At 38.3% G+C, this 23,740-nt stretch overlaps 2 protein-coding genes across 2 annotated transcripts in view; both read left to right on the top strand.

Moving 5' to 3' along the window:
• Positions 1–6,591: 6,591 nt before the first annotated feature.
• On the top strand, positions 6,592–11,827 carry LOC134317984 (protein-lysine 6-oxidase). Its single transcript, XM_062998731.1, has 6 exons — positions 6,592–7,099; positions 8,142–8,250; positions 9,114–9,245; positions 9,837–9,993; positions 11,525–11,620; positions 11,708–11,827. The coding sequence occupies exons 1-6, from the start codon at positions 6,592–6,594 to the stop codon at positions 11,825–11,827; spliced, it is 1,122 nt and encodes a 373-aa protein (XP_062854801.1).
• Positions 11,828–16,067: 4,240 nt separating this feature from the next.
• sncaip (synuclein, alpha interacting protein) overlaps positions 16,068–23,740 on the top strand; it is a 14,178-nt gene continuing 6,505 nt past the window's right edge. The window contains exons 1-4 of the mRNA XM_062998313.1: positions 16,068–16,142; positions 19,731–19,816; positions 20,825–20,888; positions 22,990–23,740. The exon at positions 22,990–23,740 is cut by the window's right edge and continues 70 nt beyond it. Of these exons, the coding sequence (XP_062854383.1) occupies positions 19,760–19,816; positions 20,825–20,888; positions 22,990–23,740 (872 nt within the window). The 5' untranslated portion in view covers positions 16,068–16,142; positions 19,731–19,759. The remainder of the gene's footprint in view (positions 16,143–19,730; positions 19,817–20,824; positions 20,889–22,989) is intronic.

The raw sequence follows: 23,740 nt of genomic DNA, 5'->3' as shown, positions 1-23,740 counted from the left end.
CTCATAATATTTCGACTTTATTCTCATAATCATTTTGACTTTAATCTCGAAATAAATCGACTTTATTCTCATAATATTTCGACTTTATTCTCATAATATTTCGACTTTAATCTCGAAATCGAAACTTATACAACTTTATTCTTGAAATCAAAACTTAAAAATATTTTTTACAGTGGCCCTAATACACCATCGTAGAAAAGATCCTCAAATAAACATAAATAAAGGATTCTGGAAGGGTTAATTTTTAGGAGTCAGTCAGTCAAACTGATTTTCTGTTAAACAGTGTTGTGTACGTGTCAGCCTGACTGTGCAGTTTGTATGGGAGTTGCTGCTAAGAGTTGCTGCTAAGTGGCTCTTTTTTTGCACACCCATTTTGTTGTGACAACAGTGCTTTTTTTCCTGGGCTGGAAAGTAGGCCTGGGTGTTCTGAGTGCCACGTTGCTTCACAAACTGTAAACAGAACTGGCTAAGACTCTGCCAGGCTGTCAGAAAACATGACATGTTTACTGCATATAAAGCCTTCGTTCATTAAGAGATTATAATGGACCTAGACGTACTGTGCACTCCTGCATCTTATGAAACTATTACTAATAAAATTATGTATTATGAGGATCTTTAACAGTTCTAAACTAAGATTCTGATATGTCAAGTAAATTGGCATTTACCTTTTCCCTTTTGAACAGAATTCAAATTATTAATTTAATATTAACACAGTGTAAATTAATTTTGTGCTTTCATTTTCAGTAATGGTGGATAAAACGATCTTATGTTGTCTTAGGTTCCATTTTTTTATATGTCCTACAGGGGTCTTAGCAGTCTGTATCCCTGTGGAGAGCCGCTTCATTATTCCAAAGATTAAAGCCGGGGTTAACGTCACACACCTGCAACTAATTGTAACACAATGTGCATGTCTGTAGATTTAGTAGCAAATACCTTAAGTGTGGTAAAGAGCTTTCACTTTGATCTTTACACAGCGTATAAAACATGCCCCATTCAGAAGAATTCCCTGCCCTCTTTCCAAAGTGGAAAGCTGTTAAAGCTATTGGAGACGATGCCCTGCTGCACATGACCTAGTAGCTAAACCCACATGCTTTTTTATTTGTATTTTTATAAAGGCATTACAAGCAAAACACATAAGCTTTTTCAATACAGTTCCTTTAACCTTTTTTTTCTTTCTTTTAAGAACATTAAACTATGTACATTCAGGGAATACATTGCACTCTTATATAATTGAATCTAACATAAACAGTCATACATTAGAATTCCATTGTGATTAAAATAATAAACATTTACATTTACATTTTCAGCATTTAGCAGACGCTCTTATCCAGAGCGACTTACAGAAGTGCTTCTATAGTGAACATTTCATTTCTCAAGTTTAGGAAAACAGTCAAAGTCAAATAGTCAAATAAACCCCTTAGTCTTTACTTTCTACACATATTGTTGTTATCACATCTGGTCTCATTTCTTCTAGATACTTTATCCATTTACTCCAATGCTTTTTGAATACATCCATTCTAATATTCACCGAGAAAGTTATCCTCTTCATGAAATACATTTCTTTAGTTCCTGGTGCCTTTTTACTAGCTGCTAAAAGAACAGCCAATATTCATCTATTTGTCCTATATCAGGGTGAATACATCCCAAATATAATACCTTACTACATATAGGAATCTCCCTTCTAAATACTGTATGTGCTGTAGCGCTTCCCTTATGTCATCCCAGAAATTTTGAATAATTGGGCATCCCCAAAAAATGTGATAGTGGTTTGCTTCTTGGCATCCACATTTCCTCCAGCATACTGGGGCATTAGCATCTATATGAGCTGTCTGCTGGGGTGTAACAAAGAATCTCATGGTATTTTTCCAACAAAATACAAAAAAAAATAGATTTGGTGCTTTTCCATTGAAATCTCCACATATTTGTCCATTCCTCATCTGTAATTCTCATTACTCCTTCTCTTTCCCATTTTTGTTTCACATAGTCTGATGAGTGTGTGTTCATGCTCATAAGGGCTTTATAAATCTTGGAAATGGTTTTATAACATGCTTCATCCTTAGATGAATATGCTTTAATTAACCGTTCTACTAAGCCAGTTTGCTTGTCCCCACAGCCCCTCTTCACTTTCTGGTCATAATAATTTCTGATTTTAAGATATCTATAACAATCTTGGTTCTCTAAACGTTCTTTTAGTGTTTGGAAACTCATGATTTCTCCTCCCTCTACTATGGTACACATAGCCGTTATTCCCTTTGTCACCCATATTAAACCCAAATGCTTTAAACAAATAGTTTCATACATTCTACATGTGATATGTAAAATACAAACATACAGGTAAATCAAACATTTTGCATAAAATTGTAAAAGACACGTACATCATGGTAATGTACGTTCTGCGATTTTAAAAATGAGAAAACTGCTTTTGTCTGTGACTGAATGATTTGAACGTATACTTACTTCATTGCTCAGATAAATGTCACAAATGTAAGTATCATGAAATTATTGAGGAATCTCAAAACCCAATAAAATTAAAAGCTGTTTAAACATATGTGACACTCTCCACAGCCAAGCAAGCTTTATGTTATTTTCTGTTTTTCCAACCTTACCCCCCCCAATTTTCTCCCCTAATCTTGCATCCTCCACTAATTCAACCCTCCACCACTGACTGAGCATGCTTCTCAACTGACACACGCCCCCTCCGACACGTGCTCAGTACAGACTGCATTTTTTACCCCCACGAGTCGAGTTCATATACACCGATCAGCACTGTGCACAGAGAGACACACCCTGATCAGCATTATTCCTCAGCCCTGTGCAGGCGCCATCAATCAGCCAGCAGGGGTCGTAATTGCACCAGTTATGAGGGCCTATGATCATAACAGCCAATCGTTGTTCATGCAGCCGGCCAGCCCAGCCGGATGGCAGAGCTGAGATTCAATACGATGTATTCGGAAACCCAGCTCTGGTGTGCTAGCATGTTTTACCGCTGCGCCACCTGAGCGGCCCTAAATTCAGGATATTAAAGGTCATCTGATTATTGTTGTTAGTGGCACAGACAAAGCAGGAGCACGGGCTTCTTTCCTGCACATCAGTCACCGAGCCTACAGTGATGTAAAGCTTGCCTTACTGTGGACAGTGTCAATGTGTTTTAATAAATTCTTAGAAACAGATCATATTAAATATGATCATATTTAATATCCATTTGAGATTTTTAGATTTCATAATCAATGATCATGATCCGTGTTTTGGAATTGGATGTCCAGCAAGCTTAAGGTCAAAGGTCTACACAATTTTGGCCATATAGTATGCATTCATTCAAGATAATTGGACTTTCCAGCAAGACAATGTTCTCATGCACACTTTCAAGTCAACCAAAGCTTGATTAAGGAATCAGTCCTGGAATATTCTGGAATGGCCTTCTCAGTGCCCAGATTTAAATCTTATAAAATCTTTAGTGGGATTTAAAGAAAGCAGTTGCAGCATGAAAGACGTCAAACTTCATTGAGCTGGAAGCTTTTGCATCAGAAGAATGGGTGAAAATTCCATTCAGGAGGCATCTGAAGGTTGTTAGCCATTACCAAAATCACTTGTTAGAGGCTATCAAGGCAAAAAGATGTTTTACAAAGCACGGAGGCTGGGGGTTAAATAACAGTGCACATGAACATTTGTCAAGAGAACTACAAGTTTTTCATTTACGTCAGCTTACACCGATCAGCCATAACATTAAAACCACCTCCCTGTTTCTACACTCACTGTCCATTTTATCAGCTCCACTTACCATATAGAAGCACTTTGTAGTTCTACAACTACTGACTGTAGTCCATCTGTTTCTCTGCATGCTTTGTTAGCCCCCTTTCATGCTGTTCTTCAATGGTCAGGACCCCCACAGGACCACTACAGAGCAGGTATTATTTAGGTGGTGGATCATTCTCAGCACTGCAGTGACACTGACATGGTGGTGGTGTGTTAGTGTGTGTTGTGCTGATATGAGTGGACAAGACACAGCAGCGCTGCTGGAGTTTTTAAATACTGTGTCCACTCACTGTCCACTCTATTAGACACTCCTACCTGGTTGGTCCACCTTGTAGATGTGGTCTATGACAGGATGCTGCCCATGGGGTGCTGTTGGCTGGATATTTTTGGTTGGTGTACTATTCTCAGTCCAGCAGTGAAAGTGAAGTGTTTAAAAACTCCAGCAGCACTGCTGTGTCTTATCCACTCATACCAACACAACACACACTAACACACCACCACCATGTCAGTGTCACTGCTGTGCTGAGAATGATCCACCACCCAAATAATAACTGCTCTGTGGTGGTGCTGGGAGAGTCCTGACCATTGAAGAACAGCATGAAAGGGGGCTAACAAAGCACGCAGAGAAACAGATGGACTACAGTCAGTAATTGTAGAACTACAAAGTAGTCTATATGGTAAGTGGAGCTGATTAAATGGACAGTGAGTGTAGAAACAGGGAGGTGGTTTTAATGTTATTGCTGATCGGGGTATAAGAGGCAATTACTTTTTTTCCTACCACTGTATATGTACTTCAGTATTTGCCCTTTCACGCTGCTACCAAGTAAAAGTGTCCCCAGCACCATCTGGTAACAGGAGACCATTTATTTGATTTTAATAGGGTAGACCATCCCATAAGGGTCCAACTTTTGCATATGATTCCACTTAGAAAGCCCTAAAGTTTTCTAAGCACACAGTATAGTAGCAGGAGAGCTGGAGAGGAATGTGTCTTTAACAGAACACATGCTCAGTGATTAGGGAAGCTTTCATGCAGCAATCGGCTCTGTTGGATGTGTAGCAAGTGGACATAAAATACTAAAGGATCAGAAATTATTAAGAACACGATGTTCTCTCTTAACAAAATGTCCTTTCAGTGAAGAGCTTATTCAGAGGACAGAATGAGCTTTACCACAGTACTGAAGAGGGTTTACGAGCTTATGATAAAACAGTCAATAGTAGTTAAAAAAAATTCTTACTGCTTAAAAACTCATGTCTTGCAAAAATATTATATTAAAAAGAGAGAACACCTACAGTACAGAATAACTTGTGTTATATGTCATGGTTTTGAAAAGACAGCTAGTTCATAAATGCAAATATTTTAATATTAATGTGATATTTTATTATTTATGAAATAAATAAATGTTATGATTAACCGTAACTATAATCATATCAAAATCATAAATGACTAAGGCCCTACCTAATTCTCCAGGTTAATTCCAAGTGTTTGGATGTTCAGGTCGTCTACCTGTAGTCAGGTGTCTATGTACTTTTGGTCCTGTTGGCTACTTAAATTGCTGTGTGTGTGAGTCTGTAATCTGTCCAGGTGTTTCATGCCTTATGCCTATCAATCGGACCCACCGCAACCATGACCAGGATAAAGTGGTGGTAAAGCATACAATGAATGAATTAATTTATTGTCTTAAATAGACTCAAACAAGATGGGACATGGTGAAAATAAAAGTGTAAATTAACAGTTTTTAAAATATTTAAGTTGCTCTGTTTTGAAACACTATAAAGCAGGTGAATTTGATCTATTTCTTTGATTGACTGCAGGGGATGAGTTTTCTGTGCCCATATTAAAAGGAGCTAGTTTGAATGCAGCCATTAAAAACTACATGCAACAGTGGTCTTTTACCAAGGTTGGGATGTAACCCAAATTGATTGTTCAGAGGAACAGTAATACAATAACACCCAGATCTGCCTTGACTGAAAATATTGAATATTGACTCATGACTTATAATGAATGTTACTACATGGCCTCAGACACTGTTTGTCACTGCATTTAAAATGTAAAGTTAAGACTCAGGTATAAAACAGGTAAAAGCCATACATCAGCATCATCCAAAAGCATTTCATCTTCTCTGGGCTCAAACTAATCTGAGATGTACTGATGCAAAATGGTAACATTTGTGGAGTGCTGTGGTCTGATGAGTCCACATTTCACACAACTGATGTCATGTTCTCCAAGCCAAAGAGGATAAGGGCCATCCCGAAAGCCAGAATCTATCATAGTATTCTTTTTAGACATTGTCCCTGCTTGTTTTAGCAAAACAACACAACGCCACATTTCTATGGCCATACAGCTGCATAGCTTTGAAGTAAGAGGGTGAAGGTGCTAAAAGGGCCTGCCTGCAGTTCAGATCCGTCTGCCATTAAAAATGGGTTATTATATTGCACAATATATGACACTAATGGATTAAGGGCCTTAAACAGACTTAAATACTGTGGATTTTACTTGTGTAATGATGGAAAAATGATTTCATGATGAAGAGCTGCAGCATCTCAGTGTGCTTTAGTTATTACTTTGCAGGTTTTGTTTATGGCCAGTCACATACAACTTTGGAACCAGTCCAAGAACTTTTAAAATCCACCCCTCCCTGCGAAACCCCCTGCAGAAAAAAAACTAGGTTGCCAGAACAAAAACTACACTGGCCTGAATGGGACTCTCAGGTGTGTGGGGGTTTCAAACCAGTCCAATGCACCTACCACAGAGATGCGCCTTCTCATGGGATGTGCGCGCTTTTCCCTCTGATTCAAACACCTGGTGTGAAATTCATTTGTGAGAACTAGTGTGAAAAAATGAGGGACTTTTTGTTTATAGTTGTTGTGGTTTTGTGCGTGTTGCAAGCTGCTGTCGGTCAGGATCGCTCTGACTCCGGAGCAGCAGCAGCAGTAGGTGCAGACAGGGTGCGTGCGGCTCCGGCTCCGGCAGGTGCTTCACGGCTGGCGATACAATGGAGCGGCAACGGCCGCGCGTTTAACCTGCTGAGCCGTGGCTCTCAGTATCTGCCTCCGAGGAGAAGAGCCAAAGAGAGAGAAAACAAACCAGTGATTACTGTCCGAGAATCAAACCAGACTGCTCCAGTGCAGCAGAGCGCTCACACCGACTCTAACCGGATTCCGCAACCTGAATCCACGACGCGACCTGCAGACAGAGACGTGATGGTCGGAGATGATCCATACGATCCCTACAAATCCATCCACAACGACCCCTATAACCCGTACTACAACTACTACGATTTCTACTACAGACCCCGACACAGGAGCAGAGCCAGACCCGGCTATGGAACCCAATTTTTTCAGCATGGTAAGAGCTTCTGTAAGAGGATTTACCTGCTGCAAGAAAAAGCTTATACCATTATACCATAATTTATAAATCTTTAAATAAATCATAAAACAGTGCAGCATATAAAATGAAAACACTTTTAATTGAACTAAAACATAGTCAATTAATTTTTGTTATTGTTGGCTATTGTTTTACACCATTTTTTTTCAATTTCAGTGTCAAGGCTTTACACATTAACACTGATACTAATTCCATCCAAGCAATATGTGTAATTGTGATGATAACATCTTAATTATGTTAACGTTTAGACTCTAATGTGGCCATTACAAATTACTAATCTACTTCGTTTTCATCAATTCTGTTTATTTACTTATATCTATTGAGTAATTGTTGCTACATTACTTTATTTTATTTTTGCATTAGGTGATGGACCTATACCTTCAACTGTTCTCTCAATATATGCAAGCTGGATGAGGTTATGGTGGTTGTGTTCAGTGCCTTATCCAAACAGCCTTAATTTCTAACACATCTGTAATTTTAAATAAGTGGTTAATATTTACATCAATCTTGCTATTATTTTCTATGTTCATCACATGATTGAACGTGTTTGTACTTCTTTTGTGGTAGCTCTTTAGTTCCTTTTTTACCTCCTTAAGTACTGCTTAGATTGAAGTATGACTGATGAACACAGGTCTTCATTACTGAGTTTGTAGCTCTGCAATTCTTGTTCAGAAGTCATATACAACGTTAGGACATGGTTCAGATATGTTTACAAGCTACTCCTTTAAAGTCATCACATTACTGAATTTTTTTTTTCACCAAAAGGTTAACAACATAATGTAATAAGATTCATATTCATATTCATATTCATATATGCTTAACAAGTACAGTTGTGTGTGTCTTATTTGATTAGGCAAAATGTGTTTTTCTATTATTATGTCAACATTAAAAGTAAAAAAGTCAGATCATTCCATAGAGTTTCGCATCTTCTTTCTGCAACTGGATGTATAAACAGTAAACATTTTATGATTATAAGAAGTACTCACATCTTCATCATCAACAGGTCTTCCAGATCTAATTCCAGATGCATATTATGTGCAAACTTCTACCTACATACAGAAGGTACCGATGTACAGTCTTAGATGTGCAGCCGAGGAAAACTGCTTGACAAGGTTGGTACTGTTATAAGCCACAATTTACTATCAGATAAGCATATAGTGTCTATTTTGGTATACATTTGGCATTACATTTTTAAGTGCATGCAACATTACTTATTATAAATATATAAGCATTTATATTTTATAAATATTTTAGGCTACTACTACAATGTACCTGCATTAAAAGGAGGACCAGAGCTGGCTTTAGTCAACAAGAAGCTCTTGGCAAAATTCTATTTTTATTGAAAATGCACTGCTAGAAGAAAACAAAAGCAATAATACTAATCTTTTTAAATATATTATTTATTTTGAATAAACTGTACCTATACATTGTCCATAATGTACATTAATTATTTGGCTTATAGTAGTAACTTTTTCTGTTCAGTAAGTGGCACATTGACTACAGTATTCACTATAGTCACTAGGAGGCGTGGTCTGTACACGTACAGTGCTATTAAGTTATGTAACAAGATGCAGTCAGGTTAATTGGAGATATTACATTGTGAATGTGTGTGTTTGCCCAGTGATAGACTGGCAACATGTCCGGGGTGTTTCCTATACCTTTCACCCAGTAAACTGTACCCACTGTGACCCTGAACAGGATAAAGCAGTGGTAAAACAGACAATTAATGAATGAATGAATGTCTTAGTGTTTTTTTTTATTTAAGATCTTAAATAAATAATTTGACCATACTAAATAAAAACAGGACGGGGCAAATTTGCTGTACGTGTCACTTAAATGTTTATAATATATATATACGTTTGACTTCTGTAACATTTGATATTTTAAACATGTCTTATTTCTAGTTCAGTACAATAATTGCATGTAATCCATTATTGGAAGCTTAGATGCATTTAAAAAGTGTTTGTTCTGACAGCTCTGCTGCACATGCACGGGACTATGATACACGCGTGCTGCTCAGGTTTCCTCAGCGGGTGAAGAACCAAGGGACTGCTGACTTTCTCCCAAGTAGACCACGCTATGCATGGGAATGGCACAGCTGTCACCAGTGAGTAATCAATCCATTCTAGGAAGGCAATGGTCCACCACTGTACGGGTCCTCCACTATTGTAATTTACTGCAAAATACTCCCTGGGTGAAGCGGTATTTTAGTACTGTATATAGAAGGTTTTTTAAATAAAAAAATTGAGGTTTTTTTAATCATTCAGATTTGTTAGTTGCTCATTCATGCTGTAAATCACCCATTACAGTACTAAAAGTTCTCCATTGACTTTAAATCAGGTGTCACACAAGTGTGAGTGTGTGTAAATGTGTGTAAATATGTATAATAAATACTATGATATTTATAAAAAGATAAATAAGAATAACACCCAATTCTGTTGCTTACACTGTACACATTAAGACCTCACAGCTAGTGTAGCAGGCCATGTTGGTGGGGCTCACCTCTGTTTGGCATGCACTCATTATTTCTACTGATGTGTTTTGGTAACTTCTTACCTTGCCAAGCTCCCATGTATAAATAACTAAGTGATTATATGATACACTGTTATGAACAGACTGATGCCCTGACCAGTGTGTAATCCAGTGCTTCCAGTGTATAAATGCTTTAATAATGTTGAAACTTTTTGGCTCTGTCCAGACACTACCACAGTATGGATGAGTTTTGTCATTATGATTTGCTGGATGCATCCACTCAAAGCAAAGTAGCTGAAGGCCACAAAGCCAGCTTCTGCCTGGAGGATACGTCCTGTGATCCTGGCTATTATCGACGGTACGCCTGCACATCTCACACTCAGGTGTGTAATTTTCCTATATCCTATTTAATCTCATGATGGTCTCTTAACAACAGCTCTGCTTAAAGAAAATGATGTGTGATGAAAACCTGCACTAGCAAAGATTTTTTATAAACATTCATTTGTGAGTGGAGAAGCTTGCTCAACACAAAAGAGGAGAAAGTATCATCTAAACACCCAAGAAGTATGAGTCTGGTTCCTCTCAAGGTTTCTTCCTGTATTTTTAAGGAGTTTTTTCTTGCCACTGTCGCCCTCGGCTTGCTCAACAGGGTTTTCTGGTCTGTTGGTCCTGGAGTCTGTAAAGTTGCTTTGAGACAATGTCTATTGTAAAAAGCGCTATACAAATAAATTTGACTTGACTTATAACAGGGCGGCATGGTGGCTCGGTGGGTAGCACTGTTGCCTCACAGCAAGAAGGTCCTGGGTTTGATCCACAAGCGGGGCAGTCCGAGTCCTTTCACACGTTTATTTGTATAGCGTCTTTTACAATAGACATTGTCTCAAAGCAACTTTACAGCATCCAGGACCAACAGACCAAAAACCCCTGTTGAAGGCGCCCAGGTGGCGCAGCGGGATATTCCGCTGACGCACCAGCACCGAGTTTCTGAACCTCCCGGTTCGAGGCTCGGTGTTGCCACCGGTCGGCTGGGCGCCATCTGGCGGGCATAATTGGCAGTGCCTGCAGGGTGGGGGACCGGACTATATGTGGGTGGGCTGTGTAAGGACCCTGATTTGCAGAAGAGACGCCCGTGCAGAATGCACGGACGAGAAGAGGAGGGCTGTACACGTGTAAAGAAGGCGTGGGGCAGCGGCGTGCTCTCCTTGGATGCAGGTCTGGTGTGCCTGTTAGCAGCGGAAGACAGATTGGAAGCGCTAAAAATTGGGAGAAAAATTGGGGAGAAAATTTAAAAAAAAAAAAAAAAAAAAAAAAAAACCCTGTTGAGCAAGCCAAGGGCAACTGTGAAATAGTAAAACCCCCTTAAAATTACAGGAAGAAACCTTAAGAGGAACCAGACTCAGCAGGGACCTCCATCCTCTCTGGGTGACCAGGAGAATAATTTGAATGAATTGGACTTACATAAACCATACATACACAAAATAATTTAAACTAAGATTGATAAGAAAAAAATAGTTCTTCATTTTTCAGTCCAGTCTGTGATAAAGTCAGTGATGGGACGGGAAAATCAATAGGTCGATAGCCAACGGTGGGTGTTTGAGATTGGAAAATATTTGATTTGCCCACTTTTAAAGTGCAAAGTCAATGGATGGCGACTACAGATGATTCTGATTTAGTTGTAGATGCAGATCCCGCTGAAACAGACCCAGTAAACTGACTACATCAACCAAAATCAGAAAATACTAAGGTATTTACTTTCATAATGGGTTCAGCAACAGCTTTTGTCATGCTTACTCGAGGGCATCCCAGAGTTTCTTCTTTTGAACTCAGGAGAGTCTAAGAGAAAAAAAGGTTGAGAACTGTTTAACCATTTTTAACTATTAACATATCTTAAACCTACATTTGTTTATATAATAGGGTTTGAGCCCTGGATGTTATGATACCTACAATGCAGACATTGACTGCCAGTGGATTGACATTACTGATGTCAAACCTGGAAAGTACATTCTTAAGGTTAGATACATTTACATGGAAAAATATAGATTACAGTATACAATCTATCAGTTACAGTTTAATGAACTTAATGTGCTTGTGTTGCAGATTACTGTGAATCCAACTTACCAGGTTCCTGAGTCAGACATTAGCAACAACATACTGCGCTGTGATATTCAGTATACGGGCAATTACGTGCATACATCAGGATGCAGTATATCCCAGTAAGTGAACAGCATACTTAATTATAACATTATGTGTGTCTGTAGATCTAGATTTTAGCTTCAAATGAACTCTTTATCTGTTAAATGACAAAGCAAATTAACAAATACATTGAATTATATAGTATTTTAGAGTTTTTAAGGATTAGAAGATATTCTGTTTATATTGACATGTCACAATTATTTAACCTCTAAGTAATACCGCTGAGCCTAAAACCTACTGCTAGTCTGTATGATCTGAAGTTGGGTTATGTCTAAGGCCCTACCTAATTGACGACCGTAAAAATTGCATTACAGACCTTGAAACATGCTGTTTCCAGTGAAATATGCAATTGTATGCGATTTAACATTTTTCATTCACGTAGTGTTCAAGTGTCTCACATTTACTGCTTAATTTGCACTATGAGGCAGTCCTAGCAATCCTACGGCAATTCAGTTAGCAATTAGTTAGTCTAAATGTCCGTTATGTCGAAGTGTAATGCAGTCACTGGATTTACACTCTAAATTAAAGTATTAAGGTAGGTTGTGCTGTGTATTGTATCTTCCATTTAGTAGGGCCCTAGTTATGACATGATTAAACTACTGGAAACTCAATAACCAGTCTTAAATTGCTTCAGCTGTGATCTGTCATATAAACACCACCCAGAGATGTGTTCATGGTATGTCGCGTCAATAGTAAAATTAAAGAGCTGTCACAAAAGCTGAGAGATTAGATCATTTTATTGTTCTAAAAGAGCAGTGGGCATAAGAGGATTTCCAAGACCTTGAACATTCCTAGAGACACCTTTTGGAATATTGCCCGGTAATCACTTAACAACCAAGGATTTGATGGCTGGACTCCACAATGCACACCACTCTTGACCAAGGAGCACAGGAGGGGTCAACTTGAATATGCCAGACAGACAGGATTTTGGACAGGGTAGCTGCCTCCCTAAGGATAGCATTTGTTCTGGGTGAGTGTGTGGTGTGTGTGTGGAGTGGAATTCCCCCTACTAAACTAATGGGCTTGTCCATCTGTTCTTTCGCATCTACTATACTTTAGGGTGCAGGTTTTACGTGGCTTCTCTTGTTTCTTTTATTGGTTTTAATTACATTAGCCACCTTTTACTTTGTCATTACCTATTTGTTTGTGCCTCTTTAGTCCAGTACTGTTCTACTTTGGTTAGGCATCCAGCATATTGGGTTCAGTCCGCTTCAGTGGCAGGACGCGACCAGCCCTGTTAAAGAAGGCTCATGCCACGGTCAAGCATGGAGGTGGATTAGTGGTTATATGGTAATATTTTCCTGCTGCAGGAGCTGGCAGTCTTGAACACGTGTTCACAAAAATAATAAGACAGATTACTGAGGATTTTTTTGCCCGTTAGTGGTCAAATTAAACCATTTGCATAATTTTGTTTAATTACAGCAAGATAGATGTACTTCAGATAAGTTTACACAACTGTAGTTGTCATGAGTTACTACCATCTAACAATTTTTCTCTGTTCCAGATACTGAGTGTTTTAAAAAGTCATCCATTAATCACTTTTGCCTGTGAAATCCTGTCAACTTCCATGAACTTTACATCAAAACTGTATTTTTGGCAACAGAAAAAACTGTATTCAATTACAATAAATGTGAAAATCTCAGTTCAATAGTACATCTTTGACAAACAACCTACAGTACATGTCCACTTACAAGTTTAAAATGAAAGCAGTGTATTGATACACACTTAATGATAAGTTGAAAGGTCAAAACTGGTTTTCTTTCAGTGATCTTAATTTAATATCCTAACCTTCTGGGTACTAGGACAGTTCATATAGTATGCAGTATACATATTTTGATAGCATTCATTTTTTTGCTTCATAAATTTGGCTCAAACATTAATTTCATTGTATTATTTAATATCCTTGTGTTGTAGGCTAAATGAAAACAAAACAATAAAGCTTATTAATGATAGCATGTTATTTATCACCATGTATTGTTCCATATATCTGTAAGATAATATTTGTTTAGCACAGGTTATTTTGACTATATGTAATTTAGTGTCTTATTAAAAGTAGAAGGTTACATTTGTACAAAATGTTCTTTGTGTGTTAAGTTTTACATTGTCACATAAACTAAAATGTTAATTACTAATATGGAATGGTGCTTTTTTTTAAATATGGGTCAGTGAAATTTGGGTGCAATAAATACTTGAATAAATATTGATTAGAATCTTATAATCATAATCATAATTCTTTGTAAAATTTTTATCATTGTATTATTAAATAAACAACTTCTCACCTTTGGTTACTTGCTTTGGTTTAGTTGCTTGTTTTTCTTCCCACTACAATCGTTTACATTTAATGTAAATGCTCCAGTCTCACCACGAGTGTATTATGCCCATTAGAGCACAGTACTGTAAAACAATGCCTCAGTTTCCCCCAATTGTTTGCTATTATTAAAAAAGAAAAAATTATAATGCTGTGACATGGTGGTGCAGTGGGAAGTGCTGTTGCCTCACAGTAAGAAGGTCTTGGTTTAGATTCTCTGGCCAGGTAGGGAGGGTCATTTCTGAGTAGACATTACATTACATTTTTAACATTTAGTGGACGCTTTTACCCAAAGCAACTTTCAATTCTGACTGAGTACAGTTTAAACAATTGCGGGTTAATGGCCTTGCTCAGGGGCCCAACAGTGGCAACCTGGCAGTAGTGAAGCCTGAACCTGCAACCTTCTGATTACATTTCAGTACCTTAACCGCTGAGCTACAACTGTCCCAACTGTAGAGTGTGCATGTTCTCCCTGTGTCTGCACTGGTTTCCTCCAGTTGCTCCAGTTTACTCCCTAAAATCCAAAGACATGCAGGCAGGCCAATTGAAGCTACAAAAAATTGCCCTAAATGTGAATGTGTGAATGAATGTGTGCATGTGTGTGTGCCCTGTGTTGGACTGGCGACCTGTCCAGGGCGTTTCCTGCCTTTCGCCTAATGAATCAGACACACTGCTACACTGACCAGGATAAAGTGGTGGTAAAACAGACAATGAATTAATTAAATTATTATTATGTATTTCGGTATAAGTTAATTTACTTCTACCAAAGGATGTGTATCTGTTTTATTATTTCTACTACTAATACTACTACTACTACTACTACTAATAAGAATTCTTTCTTAAAATTGTTAATTAATTTGTCTTAATAGATTTGGTGGAGGCAAAGCATGTTTTAACCCACAATGTCTCACAAAAAATCATTATATCCAATAATTTCTTTGCCTACACGTATAACAAGATACTTTTACTGGACCTATATGGTGCAAAAGCTTACAGAATGATAATGCTCCAATATATACTGGAAAGACTGTCCACATAATTTTTCTGTTTGCTGTGGAAATGTATGCTTATTTAATTAAAAAAAAAAGCAATTGTGAGGCAGGGCAGGAATGGTGAATGACAAGACATGGTTAGCAATAAACAGTTTAATTAATCCCAAAGATGTCTAATGGAGTTGTGGTCAGTTACTGTAGTTCATCCACACCAAACCAATGTTGCCAAAACCAACGTCTTTAAAGATGTCCTTTTGTGCCCAAATGCACAATAATGATGGAGCAAGTGAAGACTTTACTGTTGCCAAAAGGTTAAAAGAACAGATTTATTTGATAAACCTGATTGTATGCATCTGTTTGCAATGGGTTTAGCTGAAACAATAAAACATTATAATTATCAGGGTGTCCTCATACTTTTGACCAGAGTGTACATACTTGTATTATTACACTGGCTCCAGTGTAGGTTTAATCTGTTTATTAATCTGTTTATTATTATTTTTATTATTTGGACTCTATCGTTTCCTTTTTATTTTATGTGTCTGTTTGAATTATTATGTTTGCCATACTTCTTTGTTGACTAAAATCATAACCTCATTCGTCTTGAAAATGACTTTGGAATTTACTAATTTATTATTGTCACAAATTTTTCTCACTCCTATTTAAATAAAATGTACTTTTTGTGCTTTAACCGCGCTGTTGTGTAATTAAAGAGCAAATAGTTTGAATATCTGTACCACCCCGTGATGTAGACACGTTAACCGGCCCACCGTAATAAAGATCTGGTTTCACTGGAATAACTAGAAATAACGGTGCTTCTCCCCATCTCCAGGGCAACATTACAAATACTCCACTGCGCCCTATTCTGGTGCACTACGTAGGGCGTGTAATAATAGCTTTTACGTTCTACCTAGTGCTTCCTCTGAATACGAGCTGGAAAATTAAGAGTTAACCCACGTCAAATTCTTGAGCTCCTTGTGAAGCGGTTCTGAGGGAACAGCAGCAGGACTGGGAGAGGAAAACACAACTACTGGAATACAAGGTATTTCTCATAACTGTTTTATGATTTAACGAACATATACTAATAAGGCCAGTGATTATATACACATACAAAAACAGAGGATAAAACAACTACAGTTAGTTAAGAGCCGTTTTCCAGTGGACCAGCCCTCTGCTAAGCTAACTAGCCGCTGATTTCACACAAACAATAGGAATAGGAGCTCGGTTTGGGACAGATGTTTTTGTCCTGCTGTTATATTGCGATTTGTTTGTGCATAAATGAAACAATAAACAAGCTTCTCTTAATAAACAGAGTCACAACATGGAAACATTTACGCTTATTTTAACCATTTTGAATAAATTAGCCAAATGAAGCTAGTTAGCGTAGCTATGTGGCTAAGTCGATGGTAGTAACAGTCATGAGATGAATGCTATTGTAAGTAATACTGCAGTATAACTTTACAGATGTGAGTAGTTTGATGTGATGGCGCATCTGTGTCGCTGTTAAGCCGCATCCTGTGTGTGGCCCATCAGTGAAAATGCACCGAGAACGAGTCCAGTTTCACTGCGGTGACCTGTAGGTGGCAACGATCACTGAGATCACAAACATCTCATTATATAAAGAACTGAATACAGAGGTACACTGGACTCTTGACTTACGAATTTAATTGGTTCTGAAGGGCTGTTCTTAAGTCAAAATGTTTGTTAGTTAAACCTATTTTCCCCATAAGAAATAATGTAAATATAATTAATCCGTGCCAGACCTCCACAGTCTCTGGTGACTGTGGCTGAATGAAGGACCCTAAGCAAACTCCACTCCATCATGGACAATGTGAACCACCCCCTGCACACAGTTCTCATAAAACAGAGGAGTACGTTCAGTGACAGACTGCTGTCACTGAGCTGCTCCACGGACAGATTAAAAAGGTCGTTCGTCCCCAGAGCCATTAGGCTCTACAACTCCAGCATTCGTGGACAGCGGGTGATCACTGAGGACTGAGCGTATATACATGTATATATGTGTACTTAAGTATATTCATACACGTGCATATGTATGCTAATGTATATATGGCTATATTGGCCCAATCCAATGTGCAATACTCATCACTTATCACTTTATATTTAATATTTAATCTGTATTTAATCTGGACCATGTACTGTATACTTGGAACTGCACCTTCCTGCTTTTTTAATTCCATTCAATTTGTTTATTTTGTTTGTTTATTTACACTCAATCCATCCACATCATAAATAACTGGGCAGTTGTAAATAGGGCAGTTGTAGCCTAGCGGTTAAGGTACTGGACTAGTACCAGGTCGCTGGTTCGAGCCTCACCACTGCCAGGTTACTGCTGTTGGGCCCTTGAGCAAGGCCCTTAACCCTCAGTTGCTCAGACTGTATAATGTCACAGTACTGTAAGTCGCTTTGGATAAAAGCGTCTGCTAAATGCTGAAAATGTAAATGAGTAGTGGTTCAGAGGTTGTGTTGTACAGAACAGGGTTTTATTAGACCTTGAAGGTAGCTTGGGGCTGGTCCATTTTTGGCTTTACTTCTTATAACGCTCTTATACGATTCTTAAACAGTTGGTGGACCACTTTACTGTCCACTCTCTTGTACTTTTTAAGTGATTCTAGTGATTGGGGAGGTCATAAAATGTCATTGACTTAATAGCCCAGTAAAATATTTTAAGCTACACAATATGAATGGGAGCTTTATCAGGAGTATGGAACTATCATTAAGAACGAGTGTTTGCACCATAGGGTGCGTCTGGTACTGTATGATTTTATCATTTTTAAGCAGTTACACAAGCATGTAGAACAATCAGTGGACATAATCAAATTGCTGTTCATGAACAGTTTAGTGGGTTAAAAATAAGCACCATTTGGCATTGGCTCTAAACATGAATCCAGATGTGTAAAATAAAGTAAGAGTTTACCATAATACTTTCCCCCCCCCATTGTTTAGGTGTTCAGGTTCTGGGTATGACCGTATTTATGAAGGTTATTATTAAAGTTTTGTAATTGCAGTATTATCCTAAAACATCCCGAAAGGGGCTCATTTAACTATGTGGTTATTTTGGGGGCTGTACTTTTGGGCTTTCTATTTTTAATGCTACAGTTCAGGCACCAACATATTAATGTGCTTCTTGTCAAAAGTCTTTATAGGTAAAATATAATATTAATTGGCAAATGACATAAATATGACTGAACAGTTTACAGCAGCCATTGTGGGTAAAATTCTCCAAACATGAATTCATATGTGTAAAAGTTTACTCATTATACCATATTACTTTTTTCCATTGTGTAGGTGTTCAGGTTCTAGGTATAAAAGGCAGGTCTGCTGTGAATTAAAGTTTTGTAAATTGCAGTTTTATCTTAAAACAGCCCGAAAGGGGCTCATTTAACTGGAGGGCTGTACTTTTGGGCTTTCTATTCCAAAACTACATAATTATCTTGTAAAGAGGCATCTATTCTACTTTGTTGTTGCTTGTCCATGTTTGACAAATCCTGTCATTTGTTTTTTAATGCTACTGTTCGGGCACCAACATATTAATGTGCTTCTTGTCAGAAGTCTCTATAGGTAAAATATAATATTAACTAGCGAATGACATAATATTACACTTACCTTTCACTAATATTTTCTTAGCTTTCACTGAAGTAAATATAATTTAAGGAAAGAAAACTGATATTAGATGATTAATGTCACAGTTGTTCATACAAATGTGTTTAGTACTTCCTGCAGTCTCCCTTTGACAATATACACATATTATGTCGTTATAATGCTTTACCAATAATTCCTATAATGCATGATGAGCCTGGCCACAGAGATGCATTTTCTCCCCATTTTCCTCCCGATTTAGCGCACTCAATTATTTGTCTTCCGCTGCTACCAGAGATACCAGATTGCATCCGAGGAGAGCACGGTATGGTGGCCAATTAGTATCTGCTGCAGGCACTGCCAATTATGCCTGCTAGATGGCGCCAAGCCGACCGGAGGCAACACCGAGTTTCAAACCAAGGAGTTCAGAAACTTGGTGCTTGTGTGCAAGCAGCCACCTGGGTTCCAGAGAAAGAAATCTAAAAGCATTCCCCAATACAGAACCAGATTATCAGTGCTTCTAGGTCCTCTCTTGAGAACTCTCCTTTTTAGCTCACCCACAGGATCTTAATGGTTTTAAGGTCAGGGGACTGGGGATAACCAAGGCTTGATTCTGTGGTCATTAACCAGTTTTGAGGATTTAGATTAAGTTTTGGATTTTTGTCCTTCTAAAGGACATCATACCATGATTTAACAGAAACAGACAGATGTTTGTTTACAGTCCTTCTATCCTTCTGTTTTTATATATTCATTATTCAAATGTGTTTTAGCAAAGTTCCTTGTTTTTTAAATATCACAGCCATTGCAATATGTTAAAGTTGGTAGGAATCAGGTTCTTTTTTTATAACCATGTACCTATTTTATAAAGCCATTGTCTGATTTGAAGTTTGAAGGTTAACACACCTGCCTATGTTTATCAGGAGTGCAGTTGAAAATGCTGACAACCATCAGCCTATTCAGTTTGAAAAATCTTGTTTTCTTCACTAGCTTACTGTACTTATGCATTACTACGTCCAACTGTTTTATCTACTAGGGTTACCTTGGACATAATGCTGACAGAAGATGGATGCTCCTGAGTATTTGGATCTGGATGAGATTGATTTTACTGATGATTTAGCTGTAAGTAAACAGATTGTAATACTTTATTACACAATGAAAATTGACCTTTTAAACAACAAAGATTACATTACATTGATTAAATACATGACTGGGCGGCACGGTGGCTCTGTGTGTAGCACTGTCACCTCATAGCAAGAAGGTCCTGGGCTCGATCCCCAGGTGGGGCGGTCCGGGTCCTTTCTGTGTGGAGTTTGCATGTTCTCCCTGTGTCCGCGTGGATTTCCTCCGGGTGCTCCGGTTTCCTCCCACAGTCCAAAGACGTGCAAGTGAGGTGAATTGGAGATACAAAATTGTCCATGACTGTGTTTGATATAAGCTTGTGAACTGATGAACCTTGTGTAATAAGTAACTACCGTTCCTGTCATGAATGTAACCACAGTGTAAAACATGATGTTAAAATCCTAATAAACAAACAAATACGTGACTACATTTAAAAGGGAATACAAGGTCCTTAAAATGTAGATGAAAAAAACGTGTATGTAAATCACAAGTGGTATTTAGTTATCCAGTTATTCAGATGTAAATTGTGTATTAAGCAAAATGGCTGATTAAATATACAGTATACGTATAAAAAACATATACCACATGCTATCTAAAGAATTTTGTGAATGTTTTGGTAAAAGCTTATTTTAAATATTTTATTAGTCATTTTATAGTTTATTATACAAGTCTACAGCCATTTATACACACTCACATAAATGTTTCTTATAGTAACAAATAATATAGATCTGTTCATCGATTTTACTTACTACCTGTTTACTTACTAATCAGCTGTGGTTATTATTTATCTGCATTACAGTGGGTCCAATGTCATATTAATCCATATTAAAACACACTTATTGTTACCTGACTACACTCTACTATTCCGCTGCTCTTGTGTAGAAATATGAAACGTGACTGTGAAGGAATGTTAAATATTCATTAATATATAAATAATGTTCTTTGTAATAGAGATTTTTGCACCAGTGTTAATAATAAAAGCTGTTATTTGTTTGGTCCCTGTTGCAGTACACATCAAAGAACATTCCTGAGCTTTGTCGGAGAAATGATGGACAGGCTGAGGAAAGACAAGGTTTGTGCAATGTTGGATTCTAAATGTATTAAAAATAGAACCTGCTAATTGCTAGATAAAACTTGCTCCTGGCAAAATCATGTTGCTTTCATGCAATAATATTATTTATATATGTAATATTCATTAATGCAGGACTCTTTTTTTGCATTAATGCTAAACTGTGCAACACAATGTCTTGTAAACCTATTGCACCATTTAGCCAACATTAAGTAATTTAGGTTTTAGCAATAGTGCAAATTTAACAATTGGTGTTTGTAGTTTATTTCCATCATAGTTCATTCATATTATTTTCGTATGAGATCAAAGTGAAGATGAATTTTAAGAAATTGATTGGTTGGATTTTTTTCTGTTATGGGATTCCTGTATTACATTCTGAAGATGCATTCCAATCACCCCAGTAGTTCCCTGTACAGTGGGCTACACAGGGAGTTCCCAGAAACCAGAACAAAAAACCACAGCTAAACAGACCAGCAAGAAAACTGAGCAGACATATCAACCATCATAAAGAAAAAGCAGCCAAGAAGTCGTGAAAGCAGAGGACTTAAAATTATGAGTTTATAAAAATCCACCCCCAGGTGAAATGAGTAAAGCTTGATTGAGTGCAGAGAATGCTTTGAAGAGCGGTTTAAAGAGAACTGCACTTTCATTTAATTTGCACCTCCACCCCCTTGCCGGTCAACATGGGCATGGCCGGTGGGCTGGTTACAGTTTAGCGATTATTTGATTCCTAGAAAGCCCCTCTTTACTTAAAAGAATTCTGGTGCGGTCACTTAATTCTAATGCCATATTTCTCAATGTCACAATTCTACTTAGTATAAAATGTTCTGCTGAAAACCTGAAGTGTGGCCATATTTATAATAGAGTTGTTATTTATTTATAATAACAGTGGCTGCAAATTTGTTTGAATTTATAACTTTTTTATTTCTGGTGTTGGAGCATGTTGGACTAGTAATTGAAAGGTCGCTGGTTCAAGCCCCATAACTGCCAGGTTGCCACTGTTGGGCCCTTGAGCAAGGCCCTTAACCCTCAATTGCTTAGACTGTATACTGTCACAGTACTGTTAGTCACTTTGGATAAAAGCGTCTGCTAAATGCTGAAAATGTAAATGTGCTTCAAGGAAATGGAAAAGAAAAGTAAGGAAATCCAACCTTTTGTCGCCACAGCAGATCATTCTGCTCTGCATACCTGTTTTTACACTGGATGCCCTTCCTTACGTACACCCTACTTATTTGTATTCACTTTGGGACTGGCACTAAGAGTGCACAAACAAGCGCACTTTCTGATGGCTAGGCTGTTCGACCACACCAACAGACATAACCAATCTGTCTGTGTCTAATTATGACCCAACCAACAGATAAAACTGCTGATATTTGAACCCGGATCTTAGCGGTAGTGGAGTAGCATATTTTACCGCTACACCACCCAAAGGCCCTGTTTTGCACCAAGAAATTGCTGTGGTCAATTTTACAAAGTTACTCACTTATTGTTCATATTGTACATAACTTAAAACAAATTACTAGTAGTTTTACTTTTGGCACCCACTGTATTTTTAAAAAATGTATCTAATTATTCAAGTAGGGCTGCACAGTGGCTAAGTGGGTAGCACTGTCGCCTCACAGCAAGAAGGTCTTGGGTTTGATCCCCAGGTGGGGCAGTCCAGGTCCTTTTTTGTGTAGAGTTTGCATGTTCTTCCTGTGTCTGTGTGGGTTTCCTCTGGGAGCTCCGGTTTCCACCCACAGTCCAAAGACATGCAGCCAGGCTAATTGGAGACACTGAATTGCCCTGTAGGTGAATGGGTGTGTGTATGTGTGTCTGCCCTGCGATGGACTGGTGCCCCGTCCAGGGTATTACTGTGTGCCTTGTGCTCATTGAAAACCTGGGATAGGCTCCAGCAACCCCCCACCTGGACCCTGACTGGATAAGCGGTTAAGAAAGTGAGTGAGTGAGTAATTATTCAAGTGTTAAAGATTTACTTTGAGACTCTTTGTTCACTTGTGGATTGTAGTTGATTTTTCAACTTGTTTAGTCTACGTTCCGAAAATTGATCCCACGCCTGTTGAAGGATTTATTTTAATGTGACTGATTTACTGTTTTATTGCAGCTCCGGGAATCAACTGGAGTCGAAGTGCCTCAACACACAGCGGAAGTGGAATCAAACCCACTGGAATCGCTGACGTGTACAGCAAATTTAGACCCGTTAAACGGGTCTCGCCACTCAAACACCAACCAGAGGTGTCAGATGCGGAGACTGAGAAGAGTTCTGACCAAAATGTAGAGACCAACAAGGAGGATTCCTCTCCAAAAGATCTTCAAGCAAGTGTCACTCCGTGTGATGTTCAGGTGCTGAAGTGCAAAAGTATTGCTAATGGAGCACTATTTGGGGAACTGGAGCATTATGACTTGGACATGGATGAGATCCTGGATGTGCCTTATATTAAATCCAACCCACAAATGGCCACCCTGCCCAGATTGGCCTCTGAGAAGCGGAGTAGTGCCACTGATAGAAGTCCAGGCCTCAAGGCATCCTCCTTGGCTCACCCTGAGTCACTAGGTAGTGGAACCCAGTTCTGCGTTCTTCCACCCGTTAACTGGCCAGACATGAGAAAGTCAAAGTCCATGGATCCAGATTATTTTAGGGCACAAATGGGTGGATACGACCACTCCCCCAAATCACTGCATCGCTCTATATCTGAAGCTGACAAACACTTGTCAAACAGACCTTTTCCAGATACACCAACCCATAAAGCTGGCACTGACACTGGTGTTAGCCAGCCTTTGCTCCCTATTCAGAGTGGCTCTTTGTCCAGAGTGGACAGTAGCAAGCATTGGAGCAGTCCAAAAGCATTCGGAGA

Source organism: Trichomycterus rosablanca, chromosome 7 (genome assembly GCF_030014385.1).
Source record: "Trichomycterus rosablanca isolate fTriRos1 chromosome 7, fTriRos1.hap1, whole genome shotgun sequence".
NCBI lineage: Eukaryota > Metazoa > Chordata > Actinopteri > Siluriformes > Trichomycteridae > Trichomycterus > Trichomycterus rosablanca.
The sequence above is the reverse complement of the archived record's forward strand: the minus strand, read 5'-3'. Positions and strand labels throughout refer to the sequence as shown.